Source organism: Oncorhynchus mykiss, chromosome 16 (genome assembly GCF_057628025.1).
Source record: "Oncorhynchus mykiss isolate SJ-2025 chromosome 16, ASM5762802v1, whole genome shotgun sequence".
Taxonomy (NCBI): Eukaryota; Metazoa; Chordata; class Actinopteri; order Salmoniformes; family Salmonidae; genus Oncorhynchus; species Oncorhynchus mykiss.
The window spans coordinates 30,815,306-30,828,293 of NC_143037.1; the positions used below are offsets into that span (position 1 = coordinate 30,815,306).

At 41.3% G+C, this 12,988-nt stretch overlaps 1 protein-coding gene across 1 annotated transcript in view; it reads right to left on the minus strand.

Annotated features, from left to right (window-relative positions):
• The window catches only part of LOC110492868 (cadherin-23), a 582,104-nt gene that overhangs the window by 33,597 nt on the left and 535,519 nt on the right, over positions 1-12,988 (minus strand). Inside the window, exons 51-61 of the mRNA XM_036946709.2 lie at positions 11,998-12,117; positions 10,657-10,834; positions 10,075-10,286; positions 9,596-9,790; positions 9,271-9,384; positions 8,181-8,310; positions 7,716-7,979; positions 7,437-7,598; positions 6,823-7,079; positions 6,588-6,685; positions 2,371-2,571 (exon numbers count right to left, since the gene is read on the minus strand). Of these exons, the coding sequence (XP_036802604.1) occupies positions 2,371-2,571; positions 6,588-6,685; positions 6,823-7,079; positions 7,437-7,598; positions 7,716-7,979; positions 8,181-8,310; positions 9,271-9,384; positions 9,596-9,790; positions 10,075-10,286; positions 10,657-10,834; positions 11,998-12,117 (1,931 nt within the window). The remainder of the gene's footprint in view (positions 1-2,370; positions 2,572-6,587; positions 6,686-6,822; positions 7,080-7,436; positions 7,599-7,715; positions 7,980-8,180; positions 8,311-9,270; positions 9,385-9,595; positions 9,791-10,074; positions 10,287-10,656; positions 10,835-11,997; positions 12,118-12,988) is intronic.

A 12,988-nucleotide genomic window follows, 5' to 3' on the forward strand; every position in this document is an offset into this window, starting at 1 on the left:
CTTTTACACTCAACAATTGCTGCTGCTTCTTTGTTATTTATTTTACTCTTATTATTTATCCTGATGACTAGACACTTAACCCTGCAGTCATGTACATACAGTATCTACATCAAATACTTCATACCTCTGCACATTGATTTGTACTGGTAATCCCTGTATATACAGTTGAAGTCGGAAGTTTACATACATCTTAGCCAAATACATTTAAACTTAGTTTTTCACAATTCCTGACATTTAATCCGGGTAAAAATTCACTGTCTTGGGTCAGTTAGGATCACCACTTTATTTCAAGAATGTGAAATGTCAGAATAATAGTAGAGAGAATGATTTATTTCAGCTTTTATTTCTTTCATCACATTCCCAGTGGGTCAGAAGTTTACATATGCCCAATTAGTATTTGGTAGCATTGCCTTTAAATTGTTTAACTTGGGTCAAACATTTTGGGTAGCCTTCCATAAGCTTCCCACAATAAATTGGTTGAATTTTGGCCCGTTCCTCCTGACCGAGCTGGTGTAACGGAGTCAAGTTTGTAAGGCCTCCTTGCTCACACACGCTTTTTCAGTTCTGCCCACACATTTTCTATGGGATTGAGGTCAGGCCTTTGTGATGGCCACTCCAATAGCTTGACTTTGTTGTCCTTAAGCCATTTTGCCACAACTTTGGACGTATGCTTGGAGTCATTGTCCATTTGGAAGACCCATTTGCGACCAAGCTTTAACTTGGTGATGTCTTGAGATGTTGCTTCAATATATCCACATAATTTCCCCTTCTCATGATGCAATCTATTTTGTGAGGTGCACCAGTCCCTCCTGCAGCAAAGCACCCTGACAACATGATTCTGCCACCCCCGTACTTCACAGTTGGGATGGTGTTCTTCGGGCTTGCAAACGTCCCCCTTTTTTCTCCAAACATAACGATGGTCATTATGGCCAAACGAGTAGGACTCGTTTTACTGTGGATATAGGTACTTATGTACCTGTCTCCTCCAGCATCTTTACAAGATCCTTTGCTGTTGTTCTGGGATTGATTTGCACATGCAGTATGATGGCTGCGTGGTCCCATGGTGTTTATACTTGCATACTATTGTTTGTACAGATGAACGTGGTACCTTCAGGTGTTTGGAAATTGTGGAGGTCTACATCTTGGCTGATTTCTTTAGATGTTCTCATGATGTTAAGCAAGGAGTTTGATGGTAGGCATTGAAATACATCCACAGGTACACCTCCAATTGACTCAATTGATGTCAATTAGCCTATCAGATTCTTCTAAAGCCATGACATCATTTTATGGAATTTTCCAAGCTGTTTATAGCCCACAACCGTAAGGCTCTCCAGAGGGTAGTGAGGTCTGCACAACGCATCACCGGGGCAAACTACCCGCCCTCCAGGACACCTACACCACCCGATGTCACAAGAAGGCCAAACCGATCATCAAGGACAACAACCACCCGAGCAACTGCCTGTTCACCCCGCTATCATCCAGAATGCGAGGTCAGTACAGGTGCATCAAAGCTGGGACAGAGAGACTGAAAAACAGCTTCTATCTCAAGGCCATCAGACTGTTAGACAGCTATCACTAACATTGAGAAGCTGCTAATAACATACTGACCCAAATCTCTAACTACTTTAAAAATTGGATGTAAAAAATATATCACAAGTCACTTTAATCAATGCCACTTTACATAATGTTTACATATCCTACATGACTCATCTCATATTTATATACTGTACTCTATACCATCTACTGCATCTTGCCTATGCCGTTCGGCCATCGCTCATCCATATATTTAATGTACATATTCTTATTCATTCCTTTACACTTGTGTGTGTATAAGGTAGTCGTTGTGAAATTGTTAGATTATTTGTTAGATATTACTCCACGGTCGGAACTAGAAGCACAAGCATTTCACTACACTCGCATTAACATCTGCTAACCATGTGTGCATGACCAATAAAATTTGATTTGGTGTCAATTTCTGACCCACTGGAATTGTGACACAGTGAATTATAAATGAAATAATCTGTCTGTTAACAATTATTGGAACAATTACTGGTGTCATCCACAAAGTAGATGTCCTAACCGACTTGCCTAAACTATTGTTTGTTAACAAGAAATTTGTTGAGTGGTTGAAAAACGAGTTTTAATGACTCCAACCTAAGGGTAAGTAAACTTTAGACTTCAACTGTAGCGCCAATCTTGTGTATTTTATTTGATTCCTCTTGCGTTACAATTCCTCTTGCGTTGTAATTTTTTTCTTTAACTCTGCATTGTTGGGAAGGGCTTGTTAGCTAGCATTTCACTGTAAATTCTACATTAATTGTGACATGTGACAAATAGAATTTGATTTGAATTACAGTGGGAGGCTCTTACACTGTGCGATAGTACCAGTTCATGAAGATGAATGACATGGCTGCCAAGAAGAGCAACACAGCTAAGATAATGATGGCCATCTGTAGCGTAGTGAGGTCATCAGGTGCTCTCCCGCTGACGGCAGGCTGGACATCCAGGATGTTGTAATTCCTGAAAAGGTTCTTCAGCTGTTCCTTGTTCTCATCAATCATCTGAATCACCCTGTACATCACAAGACCAGGGAAGGGGAGACAATGGGCTCAGCACAAAGAGGAGTATACTTATACAACATGTTTTTTGTGTAGTAACAATGTAATGACATAGAAATATAATTACTATGATGGGTTCTGACTCCTAAACTTGAAATAATGAGTGCCATAGTCTGGTTTCTACACCAGAAGTTAATGGTTATCTGTAGGAGGAATGTTTATGGTGTGGCAATTAAGCTTGGAATGTACTGTGTAAAGGAAAGGCAATCACATTGTTGCAGTCACTGATATGGTTGGAGAGAGGTGGTTTAGTGAGGAATGGGGTCGAGGTCAGGTCACATTAAGGAACAGTTTACTGGCCGCATCACTTGACTTCCTGCCTAGGAATAAAGATGTAATGTATAGAGGGAAGGAGGACAACACACCCAAATGGAATATATATACTGGGGCTGGTGGAAACATATATTTTATTTATTTTTATTGTACATATTTATTTGTATTTTTATTAAGGGTGGATCAGCTTAATATTGCGAAAAGATTGTTTCTTCCATCAATGTAATTGTCTGCAACATTTCCAATCCCCCATGTCTTTTTTTGGTAAAAATATATACACATACAGTGGGGCAAAAAAGTATTTAGTCAGCCACCAATTGTGCAAGTTCTCACACTTAAAAAGATGAGAGAGGCCTGTCATTTTCAACATAGGTACACTTCAACTATGACAGAAAAAATTAGAAGTAAAAATCCAGAAAATCACATTGTAGGATTTTTAATTAATTAATTTGCTAATTATGGTGGAAAATAAGTATTTGGTCATCTACAAACAAGCAAGATTTCTGGCTCTCACAGACCTGTAACTTCTTCTTTAAGAGGCTCCTCTGTCCTCCACTTGTTACCTGTATTAATGGCACCTGTTTGAACTTGTTATCAGTATAAAAGACACCTGTCCACAACCTCAAACAGTCACACTCCAAACTCCACTATGGCCAAGACCAAAGAGCTGTCAAAGTACACCAGAAACAAAATTGTAGACCTGCACCAGGCTGGGAAGACTGAATCTGCAATAGGTAAGCAGCTTGGTTTGAAGAAATCAACTGTGGGAGCAATTGTTAGGAAATGGAAGACATACAAGACCACTGATAATCTCTCTCAATCTGGGACTCCACACAAGATCTCACCCCGTGGGGTCAAAATGATCACAAGAACGGTGAGCAAAAATCCCAGAACCACACGGGGGGACCTAGTGAATGACCTGCAGACAGCTGGGACCAAAGTAACAAAGCCTACCATCAGTAACACACTACGCCGCCAGGGACTCAAATCCTGCAGTGCCAGACGTGTCCCCCTGCTTAAGCCAGTACATGTCCAGGCCCGTCTGAAGTTTGCTAGAGAGCATTTGGATGATCCAAAAGAAGATTGGGAGAAAGTCATATGGTCAGATGAAACCAAAATAGAACGTTTTGGTAAAAACTCAACTCGTCGTGTTTGGAGGACAAAGAATGCTGAGTTGCATCCAAAGAACACCATACCTACTGTGAAGCATGGGGGTGGAAACATCATGCTTTGGGGCTCTTTTTCTGCAAAGGGACCAGGACGACTGATCCGTGTAAAGGAAAGAATGAATGAGGCCATGTATCGTGAGATTTTGAGTGAAAATCCCCTTCCATCAGCAAGGGCATTGAAGATTAAACGTGGCTGGGTCTTTCAGCATGACAATGATCCCAAACACACCGCCTGGGCAACGAAGGAGTGGCTTCGTAAGAAGCATTTCAAGGTCCTGGTGTGGCCTAGCCAGTCTCCAGATCTCAACCCCATAGAAAATCTTTGGAGGGAGTTGATAGTCCGTGTTGCCCAGCAACAGCCCCAAAACATCACTGCTCTAGAGGAAATATGCATGGAGGAATGGGCCAAAATACCAGCAACAGTGTGTGAAAACCTTGTGAAGACTCACAGAAAACGTTTAACCTCTGTCATTGCCAACAAAGGGTATATAACAAAGTATTGAGATAAACTTTTGTTATTGACCAAATGCTTATTTTCCACCATAATTTGCAAATAAATTCATTTTCTTTATTTTCTTTTCTCATTTTGTCTCTCATAGCGGAAGTGTACCTATGATGAATATTACAGGCCTCTCTCATCTTTTTAAGTGGGAGAACTTGCACAATTGGTGGCTGACTAAATACTTTTTTACCCCACTGTACATACTTTTTAATTTATTTTTTATTTTTAATATACCTGTATCATTCCCCGCAAACCTACCACCCTTCCCCAATTGGAGTAAACTAATATACAATGACACGTAGGCTTCTACCTTCAGTTTATACATATTATACACATTTTACAGACACAATCTATTTTACCATAGTTAGATTTAGTTTGTTTTTAGTCCTTCCTCTATTTCTGATGTCCATCCAGTTTGATTTATTTTTGTAACTGTGCTATTTCTCAACATTTCTGAACCTATATACATTTTACAAACCCCGTATGTTTTACATTGGTTATCTTGTTATTTGCCCCACTCTTCAGCTCCATTCAACCCCTCCCATCTATCTCTTAACACCATCCATTTTGGATTTGCCATATATTTTTCAAATGTGCTGTGATGCTTCACAAAAGTAATGAACCTTCCTATTTCAAAGCTTCTACAGATTGTAAATTAAAGAGAAAAATGTTTGCTAAAATAATTATGATATTATTGATTGATTGACTATGGCTTTTCAAATCACACAATATTGCTATCTGCAGCGTTAGTTCTAGGCAAATGTCGCAATTCTTCAGCCATTCCTGGACCTGTGACCAAAAACGAGCTACATATAGACAGTACCAAAATACATTATCTAATGACTCTGCTTCCTCACAGCAATATCGGCAGAGCTGGGAAGATTGTATCCCCCATATATATATAACATTCTATTGTTTGCAAGAATTTTGTGTAGTAATTTAAATTGAAAAATGTGAAGTTTTGAATCTGGCGTTGTTTTGCGTGTCAATTCATAAACCATGTGCCATGGAATGGGTACATCGAAAATCTCTTCCCAACTATTTTGCAATTTTTCCCAACTATTTTGCAATTTATATGGCACAGCTGTCAATTTTTTGGTCCTTAAAATGAAATTGGTATATGTTTTTATTGATCACACTTTTCTTTAACCATTTATGTAGGGCCGACAGACAATGATGCAATTAGTTGGTTGTATTTTGGGTAGAGCAGACATTTCCATATGTCTGTGTTAGCTGAATGTGTGACATAACTCCACCAGTCCTATTTATGATATAGTTCACAAAATTGTAATTTTTTTAAACATTTCATCGAAAAATGTTTTTTTTTTATCAATTAGTATATTTGAGTTTAACCACAATATTTGTTGTATTATTTGTTTTGTCTTTTCAGGTGGATTAAACTGAAATTGCAACCAACTTTCTAAGGCTTGTTTGAAAAATAACTATATTTTGGAGAATATTTCCTTTTCAAACAACCGAAAGTGAGCAGTTGTAATCTGAATAAAGTGAAAAAGGCCATTCTTGAACATGGGGTGACACATTCCCAACAATCTACTAGAGAACCAGTTTGGATTTAAGTACAACTTTGTATGACTGATACCTTTAGTGAGAGGTCTAATGCTTTAATATGTAATCATTTCTGCCCTCCAAATTCATATTGGTTATATAACTAGGCCCTTTTAATTTTGTCTTGCTTGCCATTCCTAATGAAATTTATTATTTTTTGTTCATATAATTTAAAAAGCATGTCACTGGGTGTAGGCAAAACCATAAGCAAATAGGTAAACTGTGATATGACTAAATCAGGGTGTTTTGTCTTTGTTTGGAAACATGTTTTTGTCTTATGCAGCTATATGACCCAGTGGGTGAATAGACTTGGTTTGAGCATTACTAATCGTCTGTGAGTTTTTACTTGGTTCATTTAGAACCTACACTAAATATGGGAATGGGGACTGTCCGTTCTAGTAATTATATTTCTATAGGTAATAACATGATAATAAACTATACTGCCAGGCAGCAACTGACTTTTCCACATCCAGGATGCGGTTGGTGTGCTTGTTGACCACGTGTATGAGCACATCTGTCTGGGCAAAGTTCACTCTGCCCTTCTTGTCCACGTGGAACTGAGCAGAAACAGAAGAAGAGAATGACAAAGAGTGTTATGGGAGATACACATTTCATACGTAATTTCATACACATGCATGCACACACCTGCACACACATGCACACACACTCACACATCCCTCACACCCTTACCTACCTGCACATCGTCCGTGTTGACTATGGCTCCGGTGATGTTGGACAGCAGGTTGATAAACTCCTCCTGGAACTGTCGTACCCGCTCTGGTATCTCGTTGATGACGATCTTCACCCGCTGGTCGTCCCGAAGGATGTAGATGCCCACCATGGCGATGTCACTGTGGCCCGCCAGGTCCCGTGCCAACACCTCCACCACGAAGTAGCCTGGGTCGTAAGCCGTGAACAGGTCATAGGTACGGATGATCCCATCTGTCTCTCCTAAGGGTTATCAACAGGTTCAGGGTCAATTTCACTGTGATTCAAATCAATATTTAGAATTGAAACATATATCCCCTATAGGTTATCAACATTGTTGGAGCCCAATTCCATTTAAATGATTTAGTCAATTCATCACCTTGATTGAAATAGAATTGATCCCAACCTTGGTTATCAAGGAACAATAGGCAGCGAAGGTTAACAACATGCCAGGGGCCAATTCCTTTTCAATTAAATTAATCTCCTCAATTCTGAAATGAAATTGAATTGATTCCAACATTGGTTATCAAGGATTAACAAGGGATACTATACAAACACAGAGGAGATAATAGTCATGCTTGGCAGTAGGCAGTGACTGACCTATGATGAAGCTGTTTCCTATGTCCTCAGTGTCATTGGACTGGAGCTTAATGTAGCGGATGGACAGGACATGGTACAGCACCAGACTGTTGTTCCCTACATCGTTGTCTATGGCCTGTACCCGAATCAGATCTGAGCCTACCTTGGCATCAGCAGCCACACCTGAGAGAGAGAAAGAGAGAGAAGAGAGAGGGGGAATAAAAGTCAGAGAATGCACATAGACACACAACCTCAACACACACACACACATTTACCCCTCCCACAGTTTATGTACTGTACCTGTAGTGTACTCTAGCTTGGTGAAGCGTGGTGGCTGGTCGTTGATGTCCTCCAGGTAGATTCTGATCTCCTGCAGGGTTGGGTCACGGCTGGGGTCAAGTTCTCTTCCCCAGGCTGACCTTTGACCCCTAGCAGGAGCCCAGTTTCTGTGGCTGGAGGCCTTGATGATGATGGAGTACACTGAGATGTCCTCACGATCCAGATCCTTCTTCACCTTCAGTACGCCCCCTGGGCTCAGGCCAAAGTTATCTTCAGTATCTCCCCCTATAAGGGCACGATTGGAAATCAGTGTTATGTTCATATTCAATAGACAGCAGCACCAACATGCAGCAACCAAAAATATATTTAATTATTCCGTATTAGTACTAATGGACTGATATTTCTGGATTGTCCGGTATGGATGAATCAGTGTGTTTATTTGTGTCTGTGTGTGTAGCGTAGTGTTGTGTTGTCCTCTCCACAGACCTGCTATGAAGAAGTAGACTACAGCGTTTGAGCCTTCATCTGCGTCCACAGCTCCTGTCACGTTACCCACTACTGTCCCTGGAGTAGAGTGCTCTGCCACAGACAGAGTCTGGTACGGCAGGCTGCCTCGCTGAGAGTCAGACAGACAGACAGACACACAGACACACAGACAGATAGATGAGCACACACACACACACAGAGATACATGGCCCAGATGTAAGACAAAATCGTCACACATATGAAACAGAGACATTAGCCTTGTTTATACTTGGTTCTAACATGCATCTTCTGTCCTGATCATTTCCATTTTCAGATTATGCCCACATTTTCAGACAGGTGTAGAAGATTAAAAGACGCATTGTGATCCGATTGTGATCATATCTTCCAGACCACCTCCGGAGGTAGTCAGGCACGCTTTGTATCTGGATGTCTTAGAAGTGTCCTGGACAGTGAAACCATTTAAAACATCATAATCCTGCCTTCTAAAATCATTGACAGGTGGCACCATTTACATATGGCATCAATTTGGGTCTTAGAATAAATAAATACTATTTTGAAATAACAGCTGTCAAAGAATTTGCATACAGGGAGGGATCAGTAACATGTGGCCAGAACGCGGACACAATGGACAGATATGAGACACATTGTAATACCATCTGTTGGCATTTTTCTGAAATTGTGGGCACAATCAGAATGTGGACAAGATCAGGACAAAGGACGTATGTTAGCGCTAGGTATAAAGAAAGCTATTGACTAATATACAAACACAGTACAAAAAACTACCAAATAAAACACAACCCTAATCACAGACAAACATCAAATATCTAGAGATTTAAAAAGGTGGTTTGATCACACAAAAGAAACATAAAAATACTTGGTATAGAAAAAATATTATGGTAAGGTATCAAATGGTAAGGTATAAACCCAGAGTTATACTTATAGCTGAGGAGTCCAGGGATATGTTTCATTGCAATAAGATGAGTCTGAATTAGGGCAGACTGGCGGGAATCTTCCATGCATGAGACACCGCCCAGACTGACATCTTCCTTGCATGAGACACCGCCCAGCTCCCTAACTCTCCTCCACTCACCGGGGGCTTAAAGAAGACAGGCTCGTTGTCATCAATGTCCAACAGCGCAACCTGTAAGGGCTGGGTGGTCTCATAAGGCACGGGCTGACCCAGGTCATAGGCCACAACAATCAGCTGAGGGACAGAACACAGTCCTTAAGTCAGACATAAACAATACACATACACACATTCCTGTCTGGGCTGAATCCTGACATGAAATCCGGCAGGCCTACATTAAACTTGAATGCATATCTCCCATTGACATGAAGGTACACGTATGATTCAAGTTGTCGCTAGCTACAAGTGCATATCTCAAGTTAGAATTGGGCCCAGTCACTCCACTCACACTGTGCAGGGCTTGCTTCTCTCGGTCCAGTTTGATGGCGGTCGTGATGACTCCTGTAATAGCATCAATGTGGAAGTTATCCCAGTCTCTGTTCCCAGCTCCTGTCTGGAGGAAGGCATAGCGCACCTCTCCATTCACCCCTTCATCCCCATCTGTCGCAAACACCTCATACACCAGCAGGCCTGGGGGCTGCTCCTACAAGGGGGAGGACAGACACATTATTGAGATTTTAGATATTCTGTTTGTATGCAACTGCAGAGAATTTTACAGTAGCAATGTGTGTGTGTAGTGGAGCAACACACTGCTAGGGACCACTAACAAACACCATACTGTAGTGCCACCAACACACACACACACACACACACACACACACACACACACACACACACACACACACACACACACACACACACACACACACACACACACACACACACACACACACACACACACACACACACACACACACACACACACACCTCCATGATGTGCATGATGGTGCCGTTGGTGGGCCTGACGAACATGGGCCTGTTGTCGTTGACGTCTATGATGATGATGTGTAAGGTGGCGGTGCCCCAGAGGGGTGGTCTTCCCTGGTCTGTAGCCACCACCGTCAAGTTAAAGTGCTCAAAGGACTGCAGCAGACGGAGAGAACGCACCAGACCTGTGTCAGCATCCAGAGAGAAGGCATCTGACAACACCATAGAGAGGGAGAGAGAGAAAATAGTGAGAGAATGTAACCAACAGTTAATCAGAGGCAGGGAGAAATTGAGACCAAACATGTAAATGTTAAACAGTGGGCATACAGGATTTTGTTCTAGCCCAGCACTAACACACTTGATTCAACTAATCAATTGTTCATGAAGATCATAATATGTTGAATTAGAGGTGTTAATGCTGGGCTGGAACAAAAGCCTCTCAGTGTGTGTGTGTGTGTGTGTGTGTGTGTGTGTGTGTGTGTGTGTGTGTGTGTGTGTGTGTGTGTGTGTGTGTGTGTGTGTGTGTGTGTGTGTGTGTGTGTGTGTGTGTGGTTTGTGTGAGTGTGTGTGTAGGGCTCCAACCTGCCCCCGGGCCCTGCATGCTGTAAGAGAGCAGGCCGTTCTGCCCCTCGTCCAAGTCAGTGGCAGTCAGTGTGATCACAGACGTCCCACTGGGCTCATTCTCAAATACACTGGTCTCAAAGGCCCGCTCTGAGAAACGCGGACGGAAGTCATTCACATCCAGAACGGTCACCAAGACCTGAGAGAGACGAAAAAAATATGATGTGGTCCTGTGTAGATCAGTTAGTAAGAGTGTGGCTGGCACAAGCAATACCAATGTTGTGGTGTCAGGCCCCACAGGGATCATAATAAACATACTACCAATGCTGTGATATATTTTGAATGTACACTACCGTTCAAAAGTTTGGGGTCACTTAGAAATGTTGGATGGATGCTGGCCTTCTAGGCAGAGTTGCAAAGAAAAAGCCATATCTCAGACTGGCCAATAAAAAGAAAAGATTAAGATGGGAAAAAGAACACAGACACTGGACATAGGAACTCTGCCTAGAAGGCCAGCATCCCGGAGTCGCCTCTTCACTGTTGACGTTGAGACTGGTGTTTTGCGGGTACTATTTAATGAAGCTGCCAGTTGAGGACTTGTGAGGTGTCTGTTTCTCAAACTAGACACTCTAATATACTTGTCCTCTTGCTCAGTTGTACTCCGGGGCCTCCCACTCCTCTTTCTATTCTGGTTAGAGACAGTTTGCACTATTCTGTGAAGGGAGAGTACACAGCGTTGTATGAGATCTTCAGTTTCTTGGCAATTTCTCGCATGGAATATTTCTCAGAACAAGAATAGACTGACGAGTTTCAGAAGAAAGTTATTTGTTTCTGGCCATTTTGAGCCTGTAATCGAACCCACAAATGCTGATGCTCCAGATACTCAACTAGCGTAAAGAAGGCCAGTTGTATTGCTTCTTTAATCAGCACAACAATTTTCAGCTGTGCTAACATAATTGGAAAGGGGGTTTCTAATGATAAATTAGCCTTTTAAAATTATAATCTTGGATTAGCTAACACAACGTGCCGTTGGAACACAGGAGTGATGGTTGCTGATAATCGGCCTCTGTACGTCTATGTAGATATTTCATAAAAGACCTGCCGTTTCCAGCTACAATAGTCATTTACAACATTAACAATGTCTACACTGCATTTCTGATCAATTTGATCTTATTTTAATGGACAAAAAAAAAAGCTTTTCTTTCAAAAACAAGGACATTTCTAAGTGACCCCAAACTTTTGAATGGTAGTGTACATTTACATTCACATTTTAGTCATTTAACAGACACTCTTATCCAGAGTGACTTACTGTCAGTGCATTCAGATAAGTTTACTTATGTTCTACTACAGTATGAATCCCACCTGAACAGAGTTCTCTCGTCGGTTGTTGGGGCTGCCGCCAGGGTTGTCCCTAGCGATGGCTGTCAGGGTGAAGTGGTCTTTAGTCTCTCTGTCCAGTGGAGACAGAATGTAGATGTCACCCTGAGAAGAGAAGGAGGAGGAGAAATGTTATTATTAAAATAAAGTACAGTGAACGGGCCAGGAGGTGTAGTAAACTACGGAAGAGTATTAGGGGCAAGTGAAGTTAAAAAATTAAATAAACAGTGATGGTGGTGGTATTTGGAAAAGTTTATTTTAAATTGTCAACACTGAGAATAGTGGGAATATTTTGAAAATAAAGTCTGAATTACATTTTTAGAATAAAGTGGCAATATTTAGAGAATAAAGTGGCAATATTTAGAGAATAAAGTGGCAATATTTAGAGAATAAACGTGACATTTTATATTGAGAATAAAGTTGATTTTTTAAAAATTAAGTCACAGTTATATTTCAAGATTAAAGCAGTGGATTTGGTAAACTGCATGTTTCCCTGGCTCCCTGTTGCTGTGCTCACCACCATTGTATTGCCTGCAGATAGGTGACGTTGTGAATCTATACCTTATAATTGGCCTAATAACAAGGACATCCTTTCTCTTTTAGCACATAATAACCATATGATTATAAGTAGGCCTATTAGGACCTGGAAGAGGTTGTGCCACATATTTGGTTGAGAAGGAGGAACCACACGGACTCAGATAAGATATTTCATCCAAGTCTGTGTGGTTACATGCAGTACATAGGTATAGACAGGTCGGTTGTGTGTGTATGCAGGTGTGTGTGTGGGGGGGTGGGTCTAATACACTCGTTCAAACAGATGTCACACACACGTACAATATCCTCAAACCAATACCATTCTAACGACCATCATGCATTGTCAGACTGTCAGACATTCAGTTGTTGTTTTGACACATGCCACCTATGGGCAGCCGAACGTTCTAGTGAGCTGAGCGTGTTTCCGGACTGGTAAAAAGAG